Genomic DNA, 26,816 nt, shown 5'->3' with positions numbered 1-26,816 from the left:
TGTTGGACAAAATGGCGCCATCCACAATACATTTGAGTTACCAGGGATAGAAAAAAGTAGAAAACAGAAAGAAGAAGCAATATATCTTTCACAGTGAATTTCATATCCACCATTTTATTTACATTGACGTTGAAATAGCAATACATGGTAAGATTTACACATTAATACTATAGCTTCCAGTTTAATAAATACGAGAAAAAAAAATACACATGACCACCTCGGAGACAAAAAGGCTTGAGTCGAGAGTGAAAAGCGTAAGATTAGACGGCTAGGCTCGGTAAAAAGACCCCGGGGTACACATTACGTGATGATAGAGGGCCTCCCTCCCGACCAAATTTCAAACAGGGGGCCTTTAGAGACCCTGTAATATTAGTCTATGAACGTCGATGTTAAGCTCTTTTTGCATAGCATGCCACGGACCTTCACAAACAGGTTGTTTTTTTTCTCGTTTTTATGATGTCCTCTAATGAGGCCCTCTGAAAGTCTTCTGATTAAAGTTGTCACGGTGACGGAAACATGAAACCGCCGGAGCTGTTGAGTTCCTTCTTTCTGGGCGCGCGTTATGCGTGCGAGTGACACGCAGAACGAACAAGAGTCAGCGTGTGAACGTACCGCATGTCTTCATGGAGACAAAACTTTAGAGAGTGTACAACACTACTTTACAACATGAGCTTCTACATATTTACACAACAGCGCCAGGACCCCTAGCCTACACCATTTGGGGACATTTTAACAGTGGCACAACATTTGGTCTTATTGTCTGCAGGTGAGCAAACACACACACACACACACTCATTCCTGGTGCTCTTGATAACAGCACAGCAGGCTGCCTAGGTGAGGGAGTGGGGGGGGGGGGTTCCTGATCCAGAGATGACGCTGGTCTCCAGGTGTTGCTACGTCCCGTGCCTGGAACAGGAAACAGCTGGATGGGAAGAATAGTGAAACTGCTGGGGCTGGAAGTTTGGGCGGGGGGGGGGGGGGGGCAGCTCCTGGCCGGGGCCCCGGGAGATGACTGCATGATTGTGAGACATGAATACAGGAAGTCCTCTCCACTCTCCTTGTTGTTGAGCCACCAGCCTCACAATCAGCCTCCAGAAGCACTTTAAGCCTAATCTCATCAACTGGCTGTACTCTCCGGGAAGGCAGCGCAACACCCACACGCATGACAGCAACAAAAGGAAGCACGGCTTGACTCTTCCAGGTTCAAGAGCAACCGCCGAAACCCTGAAGCAAAAGCCCCGTTGTCTGATTGGTCGTCAGTGACGTCACCTGGCACAAATTTGAGCCAATCAAAATACCCTTGTTTGACCAGTGGTAGTGCTGTTCCTGCGGGTTTGATTTTAGCGTTTCAGTTGCAGGGTATGAAATGTCGGTATCTGTCTCATGACTGTAAACAAAGATAAAGTACTAAGACCTGCAGCAGGAGTCCTTCCAGTTATTTATACATTCAAACAAACTCTCAAGCAGCCCAGTGGACACAACGTGAAACCGCTCACTTCAGTGGCCTATCGCAACAGAAAAATAGACAAGCTAGTTACCTCACATTTTTATCTTAGCTTTTCTCATTTCTTCGTAAGAATTTAAACAAGTTCACGAGTCATTGCAACCACCACTATAATTTCTAAAAGAGATATATATATTTATATTTATGTACATGTATACAGCAAGAAAACCAAGCTTATAGTACCGCAACCAATGAGCAAACCCAATTGAATAATTTCACCTTGTAACTCTGGCTGTGTATGTACATGTATTTATGGCTAGACCACAAGGGATGAATGGTAAAAGAAATGTATAAGCATTGAAATATGAATTGGTTTGTTCATTGGTTAGTCTTTTCTATGATGTGGTTAATTTAAGTTTTTATATCAGCACTTGCGCTACATGCAAGCTAAAGTCTATATTTACAGGAATTGCAATACTTTTTATTTAAATTGGCCCCGCCCCACCCAAGACTTAGTCCTTCTTATAACCTTTGACCTTAACAGGTGAAAATAACACAGAGAGAAACTGTTTGAATGAAATAATGAAAGCTGTTTCCCAGTGTTTGTGTGTGTGGGGGTGCGGTTTAGCGTGTTTGTTTGCTACTGTGATCGTATATCTGTATGTTTGCATGTGAAATAACATCACCATAAGTGCCTCCAGTGCCTATCACAAACATTTTTCAATCGATAAAAAATTAAAATGCTACACAAATTTTCTTGAAAGCAACACAAATACAAATGATAAACAGAAAGTAAAAATAAATGTTCCAGTAACAAACTGTTTTCAAATAAACTCAAAAGGTACATGAAATATGGTAGGAAAAAATGTGATAGATGAAAAATATGTTTGTATAACAGTCTTAGGTACTTAAAAAAAAAAGTGGATCTCACACTCAGTTGCGTGTCTTCTAAGTCCAAGGTCCTCCTAAACCAATAGGCAGTGAGAGAGCTCCTCTCTTGTATGTGTACTCATATCTCCTTAGTGGCTCGCTTATTTTAGTTTGTCTCAATTTTCTCTGGAAGAACCAGACATCAAAATAGTACTTTGGTACTACTAAGGTTTTTGGGGTTGGTTTTTGGTGTTTCTTTGTCCAACAGGCACTTCATGGGCTGCCTATACTGGGTGGGGTCCTCACACACGGTGCGCCCTTAGGCTCATTCCCTCCAGGAAGACCTCATTCTGGGCCAGTAGTGGCTGGCTGTGGGTGCCAAGAACGCCAGGGTTAGGATAGTGTAGTGATGCATTCTGGGTTGGTGTGTCCTCCCTGGCCCCGGCTGACCCTGTGATCCTCGAGTTAAAGTTCAGATAGATCTAAAAAAAAACAAATATATAAATAAAAAATAGTTTTAGTTACAGGACAGGTTTTATAATATACGTTTTTACAATATTTTTATATGTCCAAATGTCTGGGTGACCCCAATCTTTTGAACGGTAGTGTAAATTTGACAGTTATTTTTCCTCTCAATGCTAATAAATCGTGCTTGGTGCGTCAAACCGAGAGCCGGAAAGTCACAGTGAAAACAACTTTATGGGAACCTTAATGAGTCGCTTAAGAGCCTGTTTAACCACGGCATTAAAGAACTTTTTCAACAAACGTCATTAACATACTCCTCTTATAGGCCTTTCACACATGAACTCAGTATGAACTACGGGGAATCAGGTCCAAAGATGATCAGGGGTTGCCCTTTCAAACAAGCAACACAGAACAGGAGATTTAGTTAATATATACGTTAGGCTAGGAGTGGCGCCCGGGTAGAGGCGTTTAGGAGGCAGGACGTAATTCAAAAAGTATGCAGCGGAATTCGCAGTGTTTTGTTTACATATACAGCCTCACCAGGGATTAAACTGAGTTCTGACTTTTGGTGCATGTGTGAAAGGCCTTTCAGTCTCTAACCACTAAACCAGTCCAAAAATCCCTAAACAAGACATTTCAAGTTTTAGTCTGCACCTAATGGTTAATGACTATTTATTAGAAGACAAGTCATCAATAACGTTTATCCAAAGCGGCTTACAGAGAATTTTTAGCTGAATTAAGATTGGATAAGATAGTAAGGAACAGGTCAGGAGATGGGCATCTAAGAAATGGATCAACACGTGGACCTGCATGGCTTGAACTGGATCTCTAGAGATGGACCTACTGTTTTGAGATAGTTTTACCTGCTTGAATTGGAGCTCCAGGTTTTGAGGTGGACCGATACAAAAACTGGTTTGAGATAGACCTACTGGTTTAAGGTAGACCTACTGGTTTGATATATTCATACTTGTTTGAGATATACCTACTGGTTAGATATAGATCTACTTATTGAGCTAGACCTGATGATCCTTCTGGTTTGAGATAGTCTTACAGGTTTAATATATAGTCTTACATGTTTCAGATAGTCCTAATGGTTGGAGATGGTCCTACTGGTTTGAGATAGTCATACAAGTTTAATATAAACCTATTGGTTTGAGATAGATCTACTGGTTTGAGGTAGACCTAAGTGTTTGAGATAGTCATACAGGCTCAATATTGTCCTACTGTTTTGAGATAGTCTGACTGGTTGGAGATAGTAGAACTGGTTTGAGATGGACCTACTGGTTTGACATGGACCTACTGGTTTGAGATAGATGTACTGGTTTGAGATGGACGAGGTGGTTTGTGATAGTCCTACCGATTCAAGATAGACCTACTGGTTTGAGGTTCACCTACGTGTTTGGTGGTGTCTGACAGCTGCTTCTCGATTCTCTCTACTATCTTCCTAAAAGGTGGTCTCTGACAGGGGTCTGCATCCCAGCAGGACCTCATGATCTGGTACCTGGGAATGAAACCATTTTTCATGTCATCAAAGAAATCATGACATTATACACTGATAAAGGAGATAACACACAGCGACTATAAACCTACTGTATAATTAAAGTTTACATCTACAATGTCTTTGTAGTTATGTCTGTAACATGTTTGTTGTCGTGTTGTTTCTCCAGAGGGGAAAGACTCCCTGGAATTCTGTCCCCCCTCCTGCAAAGATTTACTTTCATTGAATTATTTTGTTGTACAAATAAATAAACTAAACTTAAATCATAAAAATAGAATCAGATTCTGTCGTATTGTAATCCAAAATAATGCAATTATAATTACAAACTCAAGCAGGATCTGGAGTAGTAATGTGATACTGGGACACAGACAAGGTCCGACATGATTGACATTCTAATAAACGAACAGAGTTTAAGATTCTAATCTGGGAGTTGAACAAACAAAGGGTAGTGTCCTCAGGTGGAAAGAGGCGCACCACAGCCCTACAGTTAGATTCAGGGCTGTTGCTTTGTTAATTAACATTATGATTCCTCATTACCACCCACACCCAACCATCATGGTTTGTCCATCAGTTTGTGGGAGACGACAAACAAACCAACTTACATTTCGCTCGGGGCAAAGTCTGGGGCATCCATTCTGTAGCCCTCCTTAATCAGCTTGTAAAACTTGGAGTCCACTGGCATACCTGGGTAAGGGCTATTTCCTGTGGGACAGAGAACAGGGGTTAGTCAGGGCCCAGACAGAAAGACAAACACACACATTCACACACATGCACACACTTGGGCACCCATGCACACATACATAAAGACACACAAACATAGACACACACACAATCTCTCTCTCTTTTTCTTTCTCTCTCTCAAATTCCATAATGCTTTTATTGGAATACAGTGTATGCGGTTTCATCTAACTATAATTATAAGAGTTTCTGTATGTCCTTCGATATTCTCGACAACCATACATCCGATCGTCCACCTCGGCGGGTGAAATGGAGAGCACTCAAGGAAGGGCAGTGTCCGGTCTGAGATCTAGCAGTGTGTTTCTACCACCAGAAGTGCAAAATATTAAGTGTATTGAGAGGGGACTCCTTTTGACCTGTTACACCGCCAAATGGCATGCTGGGTACAGCTCCCTTCTTTCCATCACTTTAAATGGGCAAGGCACTAGTTACATGAACGTGCCAAGTACAAAACCAAAGCTGTGTGTGTGTGTGTGTGTGTCTGTGTGTGTATGTGTGTGTGCGTGTGATGGTGGGTGGTGCATGTATGTAAAGATGCATTCACAGGCTCCAGGTGAGCGAACGCACCGAGTGAGAAGATCTCCCAGAGCAGGATGCCGTAGGACCAGACGTCGCTCTCGAAGGTGTACACACACTCGAAGATGCTCTCCAGCGACATCCATTTCACCGGCAGACGAGCCTACCACAACCAGGGTGTTCATGTCACAAGCTAACATCTTTCTTTACGACACAGAGACTACTCCAGACTAGACATGAGAGACGCTAATTATGATACTTATAGATAATAAAGATGGTTGTTAGATCTTTCACACTGACACTGTTCCCATGGGATCAAAGCAAGAATGTAGACAGCATCACCTTTGTTTTGTCTCAAGTACCTTGCTGTGGACATGTGCTTTAGAGCACATGTTAGCGCTTGATAGATATGTTATTTTTTCATTTAAAATTCCTTGCCAGACCGGACAAATAATCACAACAGTCTTATTCAATATAGTGAGGTCTGAAGTCGATGCTAACCTAGCATGTAGCCATAAACAATGCACAGCAACATTATGGTGTCACACCAATACCAAGCCAAATCTATTTCATTAATATGACCTTTTTAACCTACTCAATAAACTACCCCAAAACTTTTATTTCGCTGAAATATGGCAAGATTTGGTTGCAATGATAGCTGAATTGCAGATCTTGAAGGATGATCATCAGCCCTAGCAATAGCCATAGCATTAGCCGTATAATTAGCTGTAACAAAGTCGTAGCGGTAGGCTTACATTGCCTTTGACCACATAGTTGGAGTCAGTGGTGATGTCCCGGGCCAGACCAAAGTCACAGATCTTGGCCACTCTCCCCTGGGTCAGCAGAATGTTTCTGGCTGCTAGGTCTCTGTGAATACACTAAACAAACACAAACACATCAAATCAAGCATCATTCCCTCAATAAATAATGACCACCTTAGGCAAACCCATTTTCATGCAATTCAACTGATCGGGAAATTAGTGCCACAACAAACCGTGCCTGTGATTCAGTGACATTCGGACTGCCACCACAGACCATCTAAGGCTCTGTAATAGGCTGATTGATGCTGCGGTGAATGGGCTGCGGTTCCACCCATTCAACAAAGAGCAGGCTGTGTCTGTCGAGCGGGCTCATCACGACGCATACTAAAAGGAATTTCCCATGACTTTCAACACATTTACGATTAAACAATACCATCTTCCTGATCATGTTTGTTCCTGAATTTTCCGTCTAGGATCAATAAAAAAAGAGCTTATCTTATCTGATCGGCTACAAAGTTGTCCGACTTAATAGGACTTTATTGAACCTCATTCATTTTGAAACTTGATGTCGTTGTGAAATAACCCTGAAAACTCGCGCTCACATTTTTGGTGGCGAGGAAGTCCATTCCCTTGGCGACCTGGTAGGAGAAGCTTAGCAGGTCCTCTGTGTCGAGGCTCAGACTGTCCTCCTGCAGCATCTGACTGGTCACGTCCTCGTCACTGTTGGACCCACCTGGGGGACAGCAGGACACCACATTCATTGAGTTGAGATTGTGGTGTAGAGGGGGGTGTAGAGAGGGTTGTAAAGGGGGGTTTTGAGGGTGGGTGTTGAGGTGTTCAGGGTGGTGTGGAGGGCGGTATTAAAAGGGGTGGTGTTGAGGATTGAGTTGAGGTCAGGGTGGTTTAGAGGGCGGTGTAAACGAGTCTTGACGAGACGTCTTCACATACTACACATATACTGTCATGATCTAAACAACAACAAGGCATGATGAGTAGGTGGTTGAATGGATGAGTGTGTGTGTGTGTGTGTGCATGGGGGGGATGGCTAGTCGGGCTTGCCTTTGCGTAGTGAGCGCCTCCTCTCGGACGAGGAGGTGCAGGGCGATGGGTCAGTGCCAGAAGGATTCATCACCATGTAGCCGTTCCTGCCGTCGCTGTGGAGAGAGGAGCAGCCGGGGGGTGAGCCAGCAGCCTCAGACCCTCCCACCATCCTTCTGCCTGTAGCTGCTCACTCTCCTGCTGCGGCTGTCGCTCCCTTCCTCCCTCCTCCCTATCTCTTCCCGGTCTGACTCAGTGTCTCCTTTCCTACCTCCTCACTCTCTCATCCCTATCGTAATCAAGCACTCCTTTCTTCCATCCTCTTGCCTTCCTATACATGTCCCTTATTTCCTGTATCCAATTCTCATCCTTTCGTTCCTCCCTTCTCTCTCTGTACCTGTCCTTCTCCATCGCTTTCCCAACAAGGAGCTCTATTTTCCTCCCTCCTCCATCCCTACCAAACTCAATCTCTCCAGCCTCTCTCCAACTTTCTCCTAGACTCGCCTCTCCATTCCTCCCTCTTTCCATCTCTCTCCCAAACTCAAACTCCCCCCCTCGACCCCACACACAATCACCTCTATATCAATCTCCTTCCCTCCATCTCTCTCCTCTCTATCTCCCTCTTCTTGTTCCCTCTCACCTTTCCATACTGAAGCCCTCTTTTCTTTCCATTTCTTTTCCCTCTCTTTTCTTCTTCATCCTCCCTCTGTCATTCCTCTTAGCCATTCTTCTCCCATCTAAAAGTATGCAATTATATCTTACAATATATTTTTCTCAAAGTCTCTATCCCCCTCCCTTCATTTTTTTTCTCCCTCTGTCTCTCTCTCTTCCACTCCCTCTTCCCTTTGTGTGTCTCTTTCTCTGTGTTTCTCGCTCCCTCTCCACCCGCTCCAGTTGGGGGTCAACCGGTCTGTTCAGTCATTAAGGAAGAGGGTGCTGTTCACAGTGTTTTTTAACACGTCCCTCTACGTTCCCCTGCTAGCGCAAGCTGTCAGCGCGTGAAAAGCCTGGACGCCTGTTCTGCCTTTTCTCCCAACGGATGAAACAAGACACCCGTGCCGATCTCGTGTATCAGTGCGATCTGGCACGACGAGGATGTCGTTAGGCATCACACTGTGTCACTATTGCATGACAGCAGATCGCTTTTGTTCAGAGTCGTGTTTTATTCCCCTGATTCATTTAGAGAGGAACAGATCTGTTGTTGGATCGGATGAATTGTGTCCTTTAGACAGCTGGAGTGCTTCCAACAGAGGAGAAGCTGCATTGATAACGTGCCTTGGAGATTTACTCATGAATCAACTCTTCCTGAGTTCGTATAATGGCTTTAGGGAACATAAGCCCATAATTCCTACCCATCATTCCTGCCCTTGAAGAATGTCAGGAATGATATGTGGCATAAGACCACAAGTCAGAGTCAAACCCTGGTCGCTACAAGACGTACTGCCTACATGATTAGGGCATTTTAACACTGCATGAGCATCATTGTATGAGGTCAGTTAAAAGTCATTTTAAGGCAGAGCAGTTCAAAGCAATACCTGCTTCTCCGACTGTGCATTGATGCCCATAAATTAACACACAGTAATACGACACGGACCATAACACATTGTGTACATAGTAAGCTCTCCTGACCTGCCAGGGTTACTCTGCCGGAGGATGTTTCTGTAGTAGCAGTCATCCTCCATCTTGGAGCAGAAGAATGTCTCCCTCTTCCTCCGCAGGAAGTTCAGCAGGTCACCAAAGCAACAGAACTCAGTGATCACCAGGGTCGGACCTGCGGACCAACCACAAGCCTTGAGCCATCATGCTGAAGCACACAGCGTTTAAAGGGCCCCAAGGTTCTGAGTTCGAAACCCAATGTCTGACGTCTACCCGAAGGGATCCTAGAGCAAGAGGCTCCAACCCCTGTCGGAATTAGCTGTAAATTGGTTTTGATGAAAGCATCTGGTAAAATAATATTTTTTCAGTTATTAGCTGATAATTGCTAGTTGATGGTCAATCAAAGTTTCCTGATGAGCTCCCTGGTGGACCTGACCAAAGTCCGACCTCATATAAAAAATTGTGTTTTTTAAAACATTTCTACATGATATATTAAAAAAGGTAAAAACTTCTCTGGTGCTATTATCTTACAACTGAAGCTAAACAACTTTTTTGAAAATTGTATTTGTGAATGTGTAGAAGATAATAACAAAATATTATCGCATTGAAAAAGTAACATTAAATTTCAAACTTGATGTATCTGTATCTGAACAAATAAATCCCACACCCAAACTTAACCAACTGCTTCATCCTTTTCTACTTAATCCAACACCTATAAGTCCCCATTCAGCGGACTCCTCACCTCCAACGGTGCAGGCTCCCAAAAGGTTGACGATGTTCATATGGTTTCCGAGGTAACTGAGAACTTTGAGCTCGGACATCAGTGCCTCTTTCTCTGTGGCGTGGGCACTCGCTGCAGGAGGAGTGAAAGGGTGAAAGACATCATGTGACTTCATCAAGGGTTTGATGACAATTTAGAAGCCTATGGTTCCTGATACTGGAAAGTTGATTGCAAGAGATTTAATTTATTCAACTATGTTAAAGGGGACATATTATACCACCAGGTGTGAGTGTGATTAGCCATTAGCCACCTTGATGTTTAACAGATAGATGAGCAACGTTTACCACAGTCCACTGGGTAGGCTGGCAGACTGATCTATCCAGCAAACATCTAGGTGGACACGCTCACTTGTGATGTCAGAAGAGGCAGATTTTCAAAACGGCTTGTAACGACTAATCACACTCACACCTGGTGGAATAATATGTCACCTGTAAAATAATTCCAATCCAACAGAAACATGCAACCTTTCCATATAAATGTCCATCAAAGTGTAAAAAGTCAGATTTTCAGGCTGCAGGGCCAAGTGGACATAAATCATGCATTCCCATGCTTTCACAGCTAACACAGAAGACACTCATTTAGTTTAAGTCAAACAGCATCTCTGACAATTAAATGACTTTTCCTCTCCCAGTTGGGTGTGTTTTCAACCTACGCTTGAGCATTTTCACGGCGACGGTCATGACTGAGTCGGCCTTGGATAGTCCGTACGCAGTAGCTTCTACCACCTTCCCAAACGCCCCCGACCCCAGCGTTTTCCCTGCAAGAACAAGACCTGCAGAATTACTCAATCATCCTGGTGGATCCCTCCCCAGGCAGGCTGGCTTGCTGCCAGGCCTGGAGCTCCCAACATGGGATGCGCAATCCAAGCCTCAGGCCCCCCTAGGGCCATGTGCACTCAAGGACATGTCAGATCCTGTTTGGGGGTGGTTGGTTGGAAGCAAATTGTCAATAGCACTCATGTTTGCATTAAGGGAGTGATGCGTGGTAAATTAAAACTCAGGGAAGCTGGGTTCAGTTGACCAGCTCACCCCACGCCCAGCAGACACAGAGGCTATCAATCAGGAAGGATGACTAAAGACGGCATCAAGCTGTCACTCCCTGATGAGTAGAGCCAGCATGCGAATACCTCAACACACTCACTAGACAGATGGAGTTCTATAGAGTTACACCCAGTTATCTTTCTACAAAGAACTTTCTAGAAACAAAAGTAAAATGGCGGCCAACCACCTGCCTTACGTTTGCATCTGCGAAACAAAGAAGCAATGAAAAGTGGCAGTTATGGCAATCTGACAGTACTTTTGGCTGACAGGACATGGGAGAACTAACCGAATCGCAGCTTGTCTCTGGGAAACTCCCACTGGTTGTCGTACGGCAGCTGGGTGGGGTCAATATACACATAGTTGTTGCCATGGATGCCCTCGATGACCTTCCACTGGATCTGGTATTTGGGTTTCTGGCGTGAAAACAGACACAAGGACAAGAGGAGTCGAGGAAGGAACACAAGTGAGGAAACCGAAAACCACAACTCCTGGATGACCTGCAAACTAATCTCTTCATGAGCCATCCCGCCTTCTTGTTGACACACTGATGATATCCACGTTTTCCTAGGCCGGTCCTAAGTCAATATTTGGCGAAAGAATGTGTGTCTTTGGAAAAGATGCCTCGCTTACCTGCAGGTACTTGTAGAAGAGCACAACAAGAACCAGGCACAGGACGGTGGCGGCAGACACCGAGCCAATGAGCAGGGGGGTGAAGAGGGCATGAGTGACCCTCCTCTCTGCTGTCAGGTGCATGGGGTCAGGGGTTCATTACAGTTTGGAAAAACGGCTACACAAAATGCTGGACTTAATTAAACAGCTGCAAGAATTAATAGTGATAACAGAAATTCTAACATGTTTTTAACTCTTAAGCTTCCTTCCTCAAGGCTATTTTGGAATCGTAATCTGACACGGTTGAGATAACTTTACGAGCATTCTGATGAGAAAGAAAGATAAGAAATATCACACGTTGTCCATTATAGTAGCTGCCTTAAATGCTTTGTTATCCCACTTAACCAATTGCTTTTGCCCCATACATCGTAACATAATTGGCTTACGTCCCAGCTAACGAGCATTTGTTTTGGTGCGGTTTGGAGTATTTCGCTGTAATCAGTAGTAGCTTTGTGAGTGAAGATGTTTGTGACGCTGTCTTGTTTTGCCCCTCGGTGCAGTGGGGTATAATAAGCTCTTTAGGCGCTAAGGAGCTTTCTCTGCACTTGAAATGTGAGAATGCAGAGTCTGCAGGAACTAATCCCCTGTAAGCTTGTCAGTGTTTTCTAAAGCTCACTCTTTATTTCCCTCTCTCCGACACCTCCATGCCTCCCAGTGCTCCCAGTATATACAGCCAGAGTAACCACCACACCAGCAGGCCTTCTGTCTGCCACGGCGCTGTGGAGCACAACGAGTCCTAGGGAACACACACTCCCGTCTGGCTACACCAGACACACGACCCCCCACTCCATCCCCAATTGTCTCTCTATATCCCTCTCTTTTTGGGCTTTTTCTCTCCATTTGTTTCACATTTTGCTCGCCCACACGCCTTCTGTAGCCTCCAGAACAATCCTCTCCTGCTGGCGGAACCCCCCACCCCACACAGAACCTTCTCTTAGCTTACTGCTAGCATGGAACCTGGGAAAGAAGCTAGTTTAGCCCCTAGGTTATTAGTTAGCATAATTTTTGGGTTTACCACTAGCATAGCGCAGCTCCTCGGCTAACAGCTAGCATAGCACATGGACTGATAGCTAGCATAGCTACTGGGTTAACAGGTAGCACAGCTACTAGTCTAATGGCTAGTGTAGCTTGTGGTCTAACAGATAGAATAGCTCTTAAGCTAACGGCTAGCATAACTCCTGGGCTAAAGCCAGTGTAAACAGAGCAGCAGATGGAGGAGCCGTTAGAACAGGATTTGCAGAATAAAGTAAACAATGAAATAATGCCAACTCCTGCTCACAAGACACAAGGTCTTATCAAAGCCCGTGGGGTTTAAGGTATCCCCCCCCACCCTTACCACTGTTACATAAGGGATTATGTTAAAACTGTTTGGCCCAACCGCAACATATAGGACTAGGACCTCATATAAAGGTTAAATCTGGGTCGGAGGTGTGATTCGTACACATTTAAGAAGTCTTGAAAAGTATAACAAAAAAAAAGAAATTTAAGTCTTTCAACTTTAATGCCAGAGAAATTATGAGAAAATGATGTGTGGCTATGTGCTGTTTCTCAATTTTCCATTTGCTCTCAACTTAATTATATTCATTTGTTTAGCCATGCCAAACCTATACTGTTATAAACTGTTTTACTAAATGGAAATGGGATCAACCAATGGTGGAAAGAGAAACATCACTTTGTATAAAGTTCTAACAAAAGTGGAGATTTTAGCTAAAAGGTCCAACGGCTAGTTAGCGACACAGATATCAGCGTTATGGTCAGTGCGTTTGAATCCCTAATCGGCTGCTCAGTGGCCTTACCACTGGCAGCGAGAGCGGCTGTTGAGTTTCAAGCAGAAACCATGTTTTATTTTCTGATTTTCTGTCCTTCATACTACTGTTGACACTAAACGTTAATCCGACACAGCAAAAACAAGCTGGACCACAATCTGATGCGTCCCTCTGCCATCGCGGCACACTTACATGTTGACAGTAACGATGTTAATGAAACACACCTTTAATTCTTCCAACTCCTTTGTTGAAATCTCTCAAAGAATGTCTGATTATTCTAATGACTCATCGTTTACCAGCATCGTGTGTTTGTGTGTGATCAAGTAACACAATGGTTGATTTGTAGGTCAAAGCGCATCCTGAAATTTAAGTACATGCTACATCTTTACTTTACTTTTAGTCCAGTGTTTGAGCGAACGTTATACAAAATCGGCTTTCGCTGCCACGTCATGAAGGTCAGTTGCAAAAATATTTTTTGTTGATTAATATAACAAACACAATTTTGATCTACAATCATTCCTTAACGTGTTCAATGAGTGAAAATTCAATAAAATCACCTTGCTTCACTCGACTGTTTTGTCTTTCATTGGGTAGCGCAAATATAGTCTTCAGATTAAACACACAAAATGCAACTAGAATCCACAAGACTTTACTTTGCACAACCGAGGTCAGCGAAAACATGAAATCCTTGAGCATTAACTCAAATTGTACAAATAAAGTTGGGCTATTCAACCCACCACTGATGGAGAAGAGGGTATAGGCCTGCTCGCCCTCCACCGTTGCGACGCACTCCAGTGTGTGGAACCTGCGGGTGCTGACGTTCACGCGGCTCTCCACCTCGGTCTTGCCGAACAGCGGGCTGAAGACGGTGATTGTGATAACGTCCTGCTCCTCCAGAGTGCTGTTCACCTGTTGGGAGCACCTGGAGGGAGGCAGAGGGAACATTCAGAGCCATAACAACCATGTAAAAACCATATAAAACTGGGTTCAAAATAATTTATAACAGACGAATAATAACATGTTATGACAATGTTATAACGCCATTGGGTGGAATATTCTATGCTTTTAATGATTCATGATGCCAATGATTCAAATCAGGAAAATAGATTGAGTTTTGATCCATTTGTCAAGTGACAGCCAATCCCACACTATATCTTCTGGCTGCAGGCCTCTATACAGGGAGTTGTTACTGAAACCAAAGGCACAGCAGACACCACTGTAGTATCCAAACACAACACGCACACAAACATAAGCTAATCTCAGCATGATTACTTTGCCCACGTTGCAGCACAATCAATCCAAGTCATTCCACGGGAAGGGAACAATGTGTGTGTTTCCTTATAATCATGTGAATTATGCTGCTAGTTATGTTCACATACTCTATTGACCTTCCTTTTGGACTAGCAACACAGGATCTGGCATTGAGTGAGTATTATTCACGAGGTAGGGTGTATTAACAACTTGGGTTTCTCCAACCAATGACCATAGAACCAACCACAACAGGGTCTTTTAGTGCTAATAGTCCTGTAATCTTCTCAATCACCTGTATAGTATCAGGCCCGTTGTTGTGGCTCATCAACGGAAATCAAATGTGGGTCAATTCATTTTAATTGAAAATGGCGGGATGAAGTTTAGATTATCACCCACCGGCGACTCATTGGACGCGCTGCCTGGGATTAGTGTTGCTATGGTCACCGGGTCTCGGCCCACTGTTCGCTTTATGTTTGACAGGATGTACTTTGTCAGATCAGATACGGGATACGCACACGCCGCCAATCCACCACACAAGTCCTCTCAATCCCTTGTCACATGTGGCAAGTGAGCCGTCTCATCGCAGTCAACCAATCACAAATTAGCCTCTTCAAATCCCACGGGCCAACATTCCATGTTCTTATCATTCCATCCATTGATCACCATGGAGGTTTTCATTTCTGTATAACTTGTTTATTTTCCGTCATCCAGGAAAACATATACGAAAAATAAGTTCAGCTATGTTTTACAAAAAGTGTTCAACTCAAACACAGTGTCTGTGTGTGTGCAAAGCTGATCAAACTAGATGTAAAGAACATCACATTATGTTATGGAACAGAACGAAAAAAAGATTTTAATGCAAAGGTTAGGCAGAGCCCCCGCCCCGGGGCCCGAGATGTGAAAAGGGTCCGCGAGACTTGGGGGGAGCCATAAATTAAATTATAATGGAGAAAAATAAATCATGCCTGTCTTTGTGTGTGTGTGTGTGTGTGTGTGTGTGTGTGTGTGTGTGTGTGTGTGTGTGTGTAGTGCTGTTAAAATGAATTGATTCCATCATAATGTGCCTGACAATGATTACTTTAAAAACATGCAAACACTCAAGATATTTGTTATTGTAAACAAGACTGAAAACTGTATTCATTATTGAAGTGGGCTCAGGCTGTTGCTTTGATTTGTATATGGACACCTGCTACTATTTTAAGTTACTGAAATACCAGCCATTGGTGAGCCGTCTATGCCAACTAGGTTGGCATATATATTTCAGCCACCATAGGTAGCATGCAAATATTGAGACAAAGATGTTTTGTTTATCTCGAGTTTGGTGTAATATCTTTCTATCAACTTATCATGTAGGTCTTGTAAAGGCATGTAAGCTTCGAACCTGTTACAGTATCAATATGTCTTTCCATAATGTTTGGACCTTTTTTCCTTCTTTGTAAATTTGGATCCATTAAAAGCATTTAAATGTGTGTGTGTGTGTGTGTGTGTGTGTGGGGGGGGGGGGGGAGGCTGTCTTTTGTCCAATGAATGTTTAACATTCTCAACTCTTTATTCACATGGCAGTTGTCTCAAGGATGCATGAAGTGCTGCGTGAGTTTTATTTTTACACATGATGAGACTGGCTCTGTTATTGGGGCCATTTAGACATAAAGGGCACATCAATTTATTAGGCACATAGTTTGCTTTCATCTATTTGGGTTTGTATGCGTGTGCATGCCTGCATACATGTGTGGTTTTAAGCTCGCATATGTGTGCATAATGTGAGAGAGAAAAGGATATTGGCCTACAGCGAAGCCGGCCTATGCCATTTGGTGACACACTTTCTGTATCTACTGATGTATGCTTTACTATTGGCTTGTAATGATTATATGACCTTTATTTGGTGTTGAAACTCTCATAAGACTTAACCGCAGTCGTAAGTGAATGTTGATGCATTATTGTCTGCTAATAAAGATGTTTGTGTAGATTGGAAGGGGCAATAGTTGAGTTTGGGGCCTTGAAATAGTGTGAGAGCCTTGAAAAAGTCCTAGCCCCGGGGCCCAAGGTACTTTAATGTGTCCTTGCTGTTATTGTGCAATGTATACAAAGAACCCAGAATCCTTGCACAGTATAGAGCTTTTCAGGAATTTGATTTATTTAGCCTGAACGAGGCTGAGAACTAGTATTAAATAAAAATAAGAGCGCTAAATGCTTATTTCCCCAACTTCAGGACTTAAATACAAGCAAGCATTTAGAAATAACACCCCAAAACATGCATCCATCCGGTCTCACCTGACATAGGGCTTCTCGCAGTAGTACCAGGAGATCTGAGGTGCTGGGAAACCCTCGGCAACGCAGCGCACCTGTCCGTCCACCGGCCCCTCGTGTGAAACAATCTCCGGTTTACCTGCCGAACAAAGCCAAATGTTAGCATGCGTCAGCGGTTATCCAAATGCTAGCATGCATCTGGGCTTAGCCAAATGTTAGCATGCGTTAGCGGTTATCCAAATGCTAGCATGCTTCAGCGGTTAGCTGCCAAAAACCCTGACAGGCACGCTTTGCGGCGACCTTTGATTGACGCAAGATAACTGCAGGCGAGGCGTGAGAGTGCGCTTTGAAAAGGTGAGCAAAATCCATTTCCTGTCGTTGCGTTCTACAAATGTTAAGCTACGCACGGGCTGACCTTCGTTATGTAGCTTGAGGGAGCACAAAACCTTTAAAAAAAAAATTAAATCAATGCTACGACTTACTGATCACGAAGACCGTGAAGGACTGGTTGACTGTGGCGTCGCCGTTGGAGGCGTGAAACGTGTACACGCCCCCTTCAGCCATTTTCAGGCGAACCAACCTCAGCTCACTGCTGTAACTGTGTGAAATAAAAAACAAAGACCACCTTTAGATGATCAACAGAGATTATGATCTAATTACAGATTACAATGCAACAGAACAGCCATTGCTGTTGGTTATCATCCTTAAATTACATTCACAGCCACGTTTCGAAAACGGCCTGGATGTGAGCACACACCATAGCGAAACCCTTTGTCCCCCATATTGAACCACAATTTATAGAGTGAAATAGCGCGGCATGCTTTACCACTGTAACACCCCGTTAAACATCTGTGATACCAGCCACAGGTGGACCTCCACATGCAATGTTTTATGTTCCCCTGCGTCCCTAAAGCCAGATCTCCAAACAGATATCTGTCTATTAATTTCCAGCACTTTTGCTAAGTTAGTCTGAAGTATGTTAGGGGCGGGCCTTAGGGACAGGTCAGCTCCAACACAGAGGTGTAACCATCATCTCCACTGACCCCTGGCCAGTTGGAAGGCACAAGGTGTTACATTTCACCGGGGGGATTAACACCTTAATCCCAGATCCATTAAAGAGAAAAGCCATTGGCTAAGGCGCCATGCAGAATCACATGTGTGCTGGCCCTGCACAAAGCCACACTTATAGGAAATTACAAAATAATGACTTCAAGACGAGTAATACTCCCAAAGGGTAGGAAAACATTTAGCAGATCCTATTAATGATAACAGCGTGCAATGTTGCGCAATGTTTCTGTATCAAATGAGGCATGTGTCTCTCGTATTATACTTCACTACAATTGAAATGCAGTATTATTTAATAAAGTTCTTTAATCATTTATAGCAAAAGTCTGGACAATTATTATATATATTATTTATACAAATAAAAGTTTCTAAATTATAATAATTTATAATAATCTATAATAAATTAATATTTAATTAACAGAACGGTGATGTATTTAAAAAGTCACTAGTTATTGGAGCTGAAAAGCCTACCTGTGTAGGTGCATACCTATGTGGATGTGTACCTCTGTGTAGTGGTACGGATCTACATTTATGGCACACCTGCGTGGATTGCTCACCTGTGTGGAGGTGTACATGTGTGAAGCGTGTGTCTGTAAGAAGAGTTTCCCGTGTGCATTAGGTTTACCTGTGTGAGTGGTTGTCTGTGGTGATCACATGGTCGGTGGTGTTTGCCAGGGCCTGGCCCATGAAGTTCCAGGTGAAGTGGTTGGGTTTAGGGTAGGCCTCCATGTTTACCACCAGGGACAGGCTCTCCCCTGACCGCACCTTGATAGTGCTGTTCTCCACCGGGCGAACATGAATGAAACCTTTGGCTGGAAAGAGGACAGTGGAAGGTTGAGGGGATCTTTCACACAAGGATGTGTTCATTTTCATTAAAGCCAGCATCATTGTCATTTCAGTGCATTGATAATGCAAGAGTACCAGTACTTGGTCTGAGTATCAGAGAACAATGCCAAATAAGGATTGGAATACCACTGTAATTTAGTTTAGAGTACTTTAACTTCAGGGAGGAAAGTTCTCCGAACCTTATCGTCATTGCCTTGGTCACAGGATTTATAGATCACAACTTTAAACTCCCATCTGCAAATTATTGGCTGCAACAGCACCCAATAAATTTCGAGCTCTTTCGAAACTATAAAGACAAGTAAGATCTCAACTGTAATGTCTTGGCCCATGACGAATGTGTAATATTTTATGAGAGAACCTTTTTGGAAACAGCTCCCTTCCAATGGAGACAAGGGGGGGTGGTGGTTTTGGCGTAACGTGTGCTGGCTGGGCTCGGAGGGATCTTTTTTCATTCGTCTTTTACTGATGCGGTTATTTTTCTTCTGTTTTGTGAGCCTGTTCACTTGATATGTAAGCAAGTGGTAACTGAGGACTACACTTCCTTAGAATAACGCACAGAGCACCGTATTTGAGGAGGATCATATATATTTGAATGTTTGAATGTTAACCCCAGGATCAGATGTTGGGCAGACACTATTCAAACACATTCAATTCACATTTGTGAGAAATAGTCCAAACTTTGTGAACGTGCTATTTTCACCTCACAGTTCTCACAGTATCAGCAAACCGATTAAGTAATAATAAATATTACCGGATAATTTTGTTCAATAACATCATATCACAAGTAAGTATAGTATGACCAGGGCTATTCCAGTTGCTTGGTACAGTATGAGCCAACTGGGGAACAGCATCAACGAACCAGACCAGGTGCTTACCGTAAACCTCCAGCCAGACCGACTTGGTGCTCACGCCTTTCTCGTTCAGCGCCTCGCACTGGTAGCGGCCGGCATCCTGGGCGAGCACGGCCTTGATGCGGAGCACAGCGCTGCGCACGTGGGTGAAGTTCTCGGCCAGGATGTGAGAGGCGCTGGCCACCTGAGCTGGCTGCTGTGGATACCAGACGGCACCCTGTCAACGCCCAGAGATCTCCAGAGATTAACTCCGTCTGCACGGCTCTATCCCCGCAACACTTACGCTGACACACACACGTGCACACATGTGCACGTGCACTTACACACACAAACACACGCATGTGCACACATAAACACACATACACACATGTGCACACTCTGTCTCAAGATGAGAAATGTTACAAACGTAGGATACATTCCCTGCAGAGGCGCGTACACCAACATGCATACACATTCTTTGCTTCTCTCCCTCTGACTAACACACACACACACACACACACACACACACACACACACACACACACGCACACACACATATATACACACACACACAAACCAACAAAGAAACAAATACTGATGCATGCATACATACATGTAGAAATACACTGAACTACTATGGAGACACCTGATAGACACATACACGCAAGCCGAAATACACAAACAACCAAGTAGTAAATCTTAGCTAAATACTACAGAGATAATTCATAATAAGAGTCCCTCCAACGACAACCTGATCCAATGAAAAGCCTCATTCATACACCCTTATCTACTGAAAAGTATTATACATACAACTTGCCAAATCACAGACCACCTGTAATTTCAGGTTAGAAAACAAACTAGCTAGTATTCATCTGCCAAGAGATAATTCGTTATTTGTTACAACATACAACATAGTTTTCGCATCATAAAACTGAAGAGTTTGTTGTCTAGTAGACTACACAAGCCCGTGTGCATGGTATCAAACCATCCAATCAAAACACGCTGGTGGTCGGCTGAAATCTGCTCAAAAACAGAAGGTAGTCATCTTTTATTGTGGATCATTCCATTGCATTTGGACTTTTCAAGTGTAAGGCCCATCCACTCCTCAAACATGCATACCAAGCACTTTACACCACTACACATAAGAGCCTCAGTTACCTCCATGCATCCTTAACATTCCTACACACTCCACCTCTAACGAACACACTGTTCCCTGCAAATCACGCCAGGTTGTCCATGTCAGCCACTGTGTTGAACGGTGACTTTCTAGGCACCAATCCAGACAGTGGATGTCAGTGCCAACACTTGACAGCAAACCAACATCTGTGCCTACAGGTCTAGCTAGCTAGGCAGAAAAGCTCCTCACCGAGCCAGGCGGAGTGTTCCACTTGAGCTTGATGTCGCCGTTTGCGTTGCTGGTGTTGCAGGCCAGGGAGAGGCTCTGTCCCTGGGTCAAGATCACGTGTTTCGGGGCTTGGAGATGGATCTCCGGAGGGGCGACCGGGACTGTGCCAAAGGAATAATAATAATAATCAACATCATCATCGTCATCATCATCATCATCATCATCATCATCATCATCGTCCTCATCCACATCAAAGACTGATTATAGATGATGTTTTTCTATTGAATTCATTCTCATGAAAGAAAATGAAAAAACACACCACACACATAAACACCCAAACACACACACACACACAAACTCAACCCCAACACAACCCAACCCCCACCGCCTCTGCACAGCCAACCCCTCATACACACCTGCACCCTATGTCCTCACCTGGCCGCACGGTCAGGTCGTAGTGGCCTGAGCGGACCTCGGCTTCTCCCAGCTGCCCGCTGCACACGTAGCAGCCCTCGAAGACCTTCTCCGTGCTGTAGATGGTGATGCCCGCCTCCAGGGTGGCCGAGTACTGGAGGCCCGGGGCCAGTGCCAGGCCCTTGCAGGTCTCTAGCCTCAGGTTGACCAGGGCCGGGTCGGTGGCCAGGCAGGGAATGGAGACGCTGTCTCCCACCCGCGTCAGGATGTTGAATACCATGGACCTCCGGAAGGCATTGTCAGGGTCTGCAGGCGAAGGTGGGCGATTGATTATTCAATGGAATGTGGATCCTCACACCATGGGATTCATGTCATGGGTTCTTGAGGGATGATCGGCCGTTGGTCGTAGGCACTGTGCTGTCAGTGTTCACAGTTGATCTCGACTATTAACTAAGAATAAACAGACTTGTTCCACAACCGGCATTGGTGCCAAAATACCTGGTGCCTTGCTCTTTCACGTGAACGCACGCCCACATGTACACACGCACACACACACACACACACACACGGACACACACACGCACACGCAGACACACACTCCACCCAGTGTGTTCAGTACAAGGCAAACATTTTGCCCTCCAGTTACGGCAGGAAGCCAAACCAAGAAGAGGCTTCAGAAACAAACAAAAGTTTTTCTGTTTGCCATCGATCCACACCGTCTACACTACCTGTCAACGGTAGTAGACTGTGTTGTGGTTCATGATTTCACCTTGAACTACAAACACCCCCGCCTACATCACCGCCCCCCATCCTGTTTCACTAAAGGTGATTACAGTCACGCTGCAGCAACACAGGCAGACACGGTAAAATACTTCTGCCTTTGCTGTCTCTCTGTCTCTTTCTGTGTGCCTGTCTGTCCGTCTGTCTCTCCATCTGCATCTGTCTGTCCCTCACACTCCGTCAGTCTGCCTCTCTCTCCCTCACCCTGCCTGTTTTGTCTATCTCTCGTTCGGTCTCTCACAAGCATCCACACACACACAAACATACACAAACATACACACTTAGCACACAAACACACACACACACACACACACACTTTGCACACACATATACACACACACATACACACACACACACACACACAGACACACACACACACACACACACAGACACACACACACACACACACACACACACACATACACACACACACACACACACACACACACACCCCTCCAGTACCTTTCACGTAGACGTAGATGGAGGCCTGCTCCCCGGTGCTCTCCTCCAGGCAGACGTAGCGGCCCATCAGGACTGCCGTGGCGCGGGGGACGTGGAGGACAGACATCCCGGGGGTCCTCACCTCCCCCCGAACCCGGGGCCCGGCCTCCCGCCGCCACTGCACCACCCGCTGGCCGGAGCAGCGCAGGCTGAGGGGGCCGTTGAGGGGCACCACCAGGTGAGCACCACCCGGGGCGATGGTTGGCCTGGGACGCCCTGGTCCACCGACAAAGGAGGGAGGGACGGGTGGAGGGATGGACAGAGGGGTGGAGGGATGGACAGAGGGGTGGTGGGACGGGTGGAGGGATGGACAGAGGGGTGGAGGGATGGACAGAGGGGTGGAGGGATGGACAGAGGGGTGGAGGGACGTGGAGGGATGGACAGAGGGGTGGAGGGATGGACAGAGGGGTGGAGGGACGTGGAGGGATGGACAGAGGGGTGGAGGGATGGACAGAGGGGTGGAGGGATGGAGGGAAGGACAGAGGGGTGGAGGGATGGACAGAGGGGTGGAGGGATGGACAGAGGGATGGACAGAGGGGTGGAGGGGTGGAGGGATGGACAGAGGGGTGGAGGGATGGAAAGAGGGAAGGAGGGATGGACAGAGGGGTGGAGGGATGGAGGGATGGACAGAGGGGTGGAGGGATGGAGGGATGGACAGAGGGGTGGAGGGATGGAGTGATGGAGGGAAGGACAGAGGGGTGGAGGGATAGAGGGATGGACAGAGGGGTGGAGGGATGGACAGAGGTATGGAGGGATGGAGGGATGGACAGAGGGGTGGAGGGATGAAGGGTTGGACAGAGGGGTGGAGGGATAGATGGATGGATGGACGGTGGGAGGGATGTGTGGATGGAAGGATGGAGGGGTGGAGGATGGATTGACGGAGGTTTGATGGATAGATGGAGGAAATGACAGATGGAGGGATGGAGGAAAGGATAGATGGAGGGATTGAGTGAAGGATTGGGGGATGGATGGTTGGAGGGATAGAGGAAGGAAGAGAAGTTATACAATTAGATTGATAGATAGTAAAATGGACAATACATTGTAGCTGTTATTATTATGGATCATCATTTTAGATTCTCTATTGATTCATAATTTGGGCTCTTAATTGAATAATGAAAATGGATTTTCATTAAGGATGACTTTCATTGGTGATCATAGCAACTGATCATAACAACAAGTTATTTGTTTTGCTGACCAATATCTAGTAGTATAAGTTATTTGTTATTGGCGATAAATAGATAAGAGAAGAGAGATACATTGAAGATAAGATGAACATCCGAGATGAGGAATGGGGGCCTCACAGTAGCAGAAAAACATAGAACAACAAAAACAAGCAACAAAGAAGAGCAGAATCAGAAATGTCCTTGCCAAGTCTGTCTCTTTATATTATTGTGTTGTTTTTCCCTTTTTGTGATTTTAAAATGTAATTGTTCCTCTGAGATTTGAACACTTTACCCTCCAGTAACTGCCAAACAAACAGGGAACAAACTAACAAACCGAATAGCTACAACTCTAGTAAACCAACAGACTATAACACTAACATAAACACTATAGGGTAGTAAAACTACTACCTGGTAAAGGTTTCTCTACAGCAATTTGTGTCATTTATGCTATTTATGTTACATCTCTATGGCCATGTAGGTTAAAAAAGTTTACATTTGGTGTTGGGTTAGAGATATTTAAGTTGAGGTAAGGGATTGGTGTGGTTAGGCTCAGGGTAAGTTCAAAGCACAGAAAAAAAACAAATCTTCTGCCCAAGCTTCTAAGGAACAAAACAAATACATAGCAAATTACTGGACCTATATTGAACTAATGTTTACAGGAAATAATCATGGTTGTTATCCTGCTTTATCAGTCATTGTCCTTTCTTTGTAATCTCTGGCTGTTTTCACGTAGCCTTAATTTGTGGAATTTAAATAAAGTTTAATGTTGTTATGGCACTGAAGAACTCCTGGACCATTTAACACTCCTGGACTGACCCCACACTGTGTGATCCCTCGCTAGGTTTCTCCCTGTTCCCCCTACTAGCTCCCCACTAGTCCTTATTAGTTCTGGTTGCTTTAACAGGCTCGTGTCTAGGGGGGAGTTATGTAATGTACGGCTGTGAAGGCCTTTCAAACTGGAACTGTGATCCAGGGCTCCACAAATAAACCCAGACACAACGTGATAGTAGCTTCTTCTCTGTTTCTCTATCTCTGTGTTATCGGAGGGACCTTGTCTACGCCCAGAACTGCAATTAGAGAAGTGTTTTATCTATCCACACATACCAACTCCAAGGTCCCTGATGAAAAGCAAATATCGTTAACCTGAGATGATACACTAAAATGTTGCCGTCACATACATTGCACTGTAATGCAATGACCATGTGAGGAAAATATAAAGATTGAAGTAGACATAGATGTAACTGCAAACCATAGGCCTATATGATAACCTTACAAAAAAACATTAAACCTTGTTAAATAAGGGTTAATCTGTGTAATCATATGTAAGTATGCAAAATAAGGTGAAATAGTATTTTACACGCATGAATAGCAAGCCTTGTTCAATTATTTGAGCATAAATAGACTTGAAACAAATATTATTGCCTCGCTCACATGACGGCTCTTGTGTATGGCCCCGAGACATTCCAATTCTCTCTCTCAAACACACTCAGAAACACACACACGCATGGACGCACACACACGCGCACACACACGAACACACACACACACACGAACACACACACACACACACACACACACACACACACACACACACACACACACACACACACACACACACACACACAATAATGATAAGGAAACAATATGTGGGCTTACTTCAACATTTTGATAAAATCTCCCGGAAATCATCATAAGGAATCAGGCCTACAATAATTCTAATTATAAGGTAATCATTTTTACACTGCAACGTTGTCACTAGAAAATAAAACCAGACGAGGCGTGTTGTCTTGTGTGTGAGAAAAAAACAACTCATAATCTGCCACAAATATTTAATATTTCAGCAGCCCGAAAGCAAAATAACTTTACGCAGACCCATATAAGTGGAAGAACGCCTCCCGCGCCGTGCTGCTCCACAGAGCCCTGAGTTATTCCTCTAAGTTGCTGCCAGTGCTGGCTCCGGTTCTCATGGGTCACCCGACACTGAGCGCTGATCGCTTCATTGCAATCACACTTGACTTGTGGCGAAAGGTGTGCACTTAAAAAAAAGAAACGAATTTGCGATCGGTATCGCGGGTGGTTATTTGCATGGCTCTCAGGTACAGGCCTATTCTATGGAAAAATGACAGTTGGGTTCGGAAGAGCCCGCTGCCTGTTGCTCCGCGGGCTTATCTGGTAGAAACTCAACATCAACAACTGATTCGAGCCAAGCATAACACACCGGTTCATGTGTTGACTAACACTTTGAACTATTGAAAAAACAAAACGCACCGGCATTGGTTCATTAACAAAATGCAATTCTAGATTGTCTTCTCTTTGGAAATGAATAATTGAGCGCAACTCCACGGCATCCAGTGTCCTGTAGTCAAGTTTCATTAAGTCCCATTTGGCATACTTTTAAAGTACACACATACGCACACACGCACGCTCTCTCACACACACACACACACACACACACACACACACACACACACACACACACACACACACACACACACACACACACACACACACACACACACACACACACACACACACTCGCGCTCTGGTTTGGGGGTGAAACTCATTCCAAGAGATCCTCCTCACTAACCTAATTTGTTTCGAAACCAGAAAACAGATGTGTGTGAAATACAAATGTAAGGTGGTGACGCTCCAGGAATTCCTCAATATCATAATAACATTGAGGATATACAACACCACAACAAACCCCGCTGTACACAAAGCAAGAGCATAGGCTACGACATGTCCACTTAAAAACAACCAAGGAAAAACTTACCTGGATGAATGGTTAACTGCAAAACGACAGAAAACAATATCCAGTGGTATTCCATAGTTACAAGTCCATGGGTGAGGCGGAGGTGCGCCTGTGTGTGTGCGTGTTTCCAGAAGGCGACCCCCCTGCGTCTCTACGGGCTACTACAGTACCAGCACTGCGTCAGACAGCTCCTACAAGTGGACTATGAGGTGGTGGACTGCTGTTGTGTTCGCACAGCGAGCCTTCAGTGGCAGTGTGATGTGATGCTGAGCGCCGGTCTACACGAATATCCTATCGCTCGTCACCCGGGAACAATGCAGCTCGCCAGCGGGACGCTAGGGGGCCAGTGGGAGGAGGGAGTTGTGTCACCCACCCAGGTAGTAGGGCTGCCTGCCTGCCTGCTCCACAACATCATTATCATCGATCGCCTCCCCCCCCCC

The 26,816-nt window shown here is 44.7% G+C and overlaps 1 protein-coding gene across 4 annotated transcripts; it reads right to left on the bottom strand.

Moving 5' to 3' along the window:
• Window positions 1–82: 82 nt before the first annotated feature.
• Window positions 83–26,647, bottom strand: kita (KIT proto-oncogene, receptor tyrosine kinase a). Of its 4 annotated transcripts, none has more exons than XM_079740564.1 (21): window positions 26,398–26,647; window positions 22,423–22,677; window positions 21,202–21,486; window positions 20,788–20,927; window positions 19,467–19,659; window positions 18,371–18,557; window positions 17,163–17,278; window positions 16,705–16,819; window positions 13,920–14,104; window positions 11,378–11,487; window positions 11,034–11,160; window positions 10,360–10,464; window positions 9,669–9,779; window positions 8,960–9,101; window positions 7,352–7,446; window positions 6,895–7,025; window positions 6,287–6,409; window positions 5,583–5,694; window positions 4,880–4,979; window positions 4,175–4,280; window positions 83–2,796 (listed from the first exon to the last, which is right to left on the bottom strand). In XM_079740564.1, the coding sequence occupies exons 1-21, from the start codon at window positions 26,450–26,452 to the stop codon at window positions 2,617–2,619; spliced, it is 2,973 nt and encodes a 990-aa protein (XP_079596690.1). In that variant the 5' UTR covers window positions 26,453–26,647; the 3' UTR covers window positions 83–2,616. The 4 variants fall into 4 exon arrangements, with proteins under 4 accessions (XP_079596690.1, XP_079596691.1, XP_079596692.1 ...); XM_079740565.1 differs by having other exon boundaries at window positions 11,378–11,484; XM_079740566.1 differs by having other exon boundaries at window positions 19,467–19,638.
• Window positions 26,648–26,816: the final 169 nt, after the last annotated feature.

The sequence above is a fragment of the Pollachius pollachius genome, assembly GCF_949987615.1.
Source record: "Pollachius pollachius genome assembly, chromosome: 7".
Taxonomy (NCBI): domain Eukaryota; kingdom Metazoa; phylum Chordata; class Actinopteri; order Gadiformes; family Gadidae; genus Pollachius; species Pollachius pollachius.
The sequence above is the reverse complement of the archived record's forward strand: the minus strand, read 5'-3'. Positions and strand labels throughout refer to the sequence as shown.

Coding starts and splice junctions, on each gene's coding strand:
- kita (XM_079740564.1), bottom strand. CDS start 26,452: ATGGAATACCACTGGATATTGTTTTCTGTCGTTTTGCAGTTAACCATT. Junction 14,105..16,704: donor TGCGAGAAGCCCTATGTCAG/GTGAGACCGGAT, acceptor GCCTCCCTCCAG/GTGCTCCCAACAGGTGAACA. Junction 9,780..10,359: donor CGCCGTGAAAATGCTCAAGC/GTAGGTTGAAAA, acceptor CTCCTCCTGCAG/CGAGTGCCCACGCCACAGAG.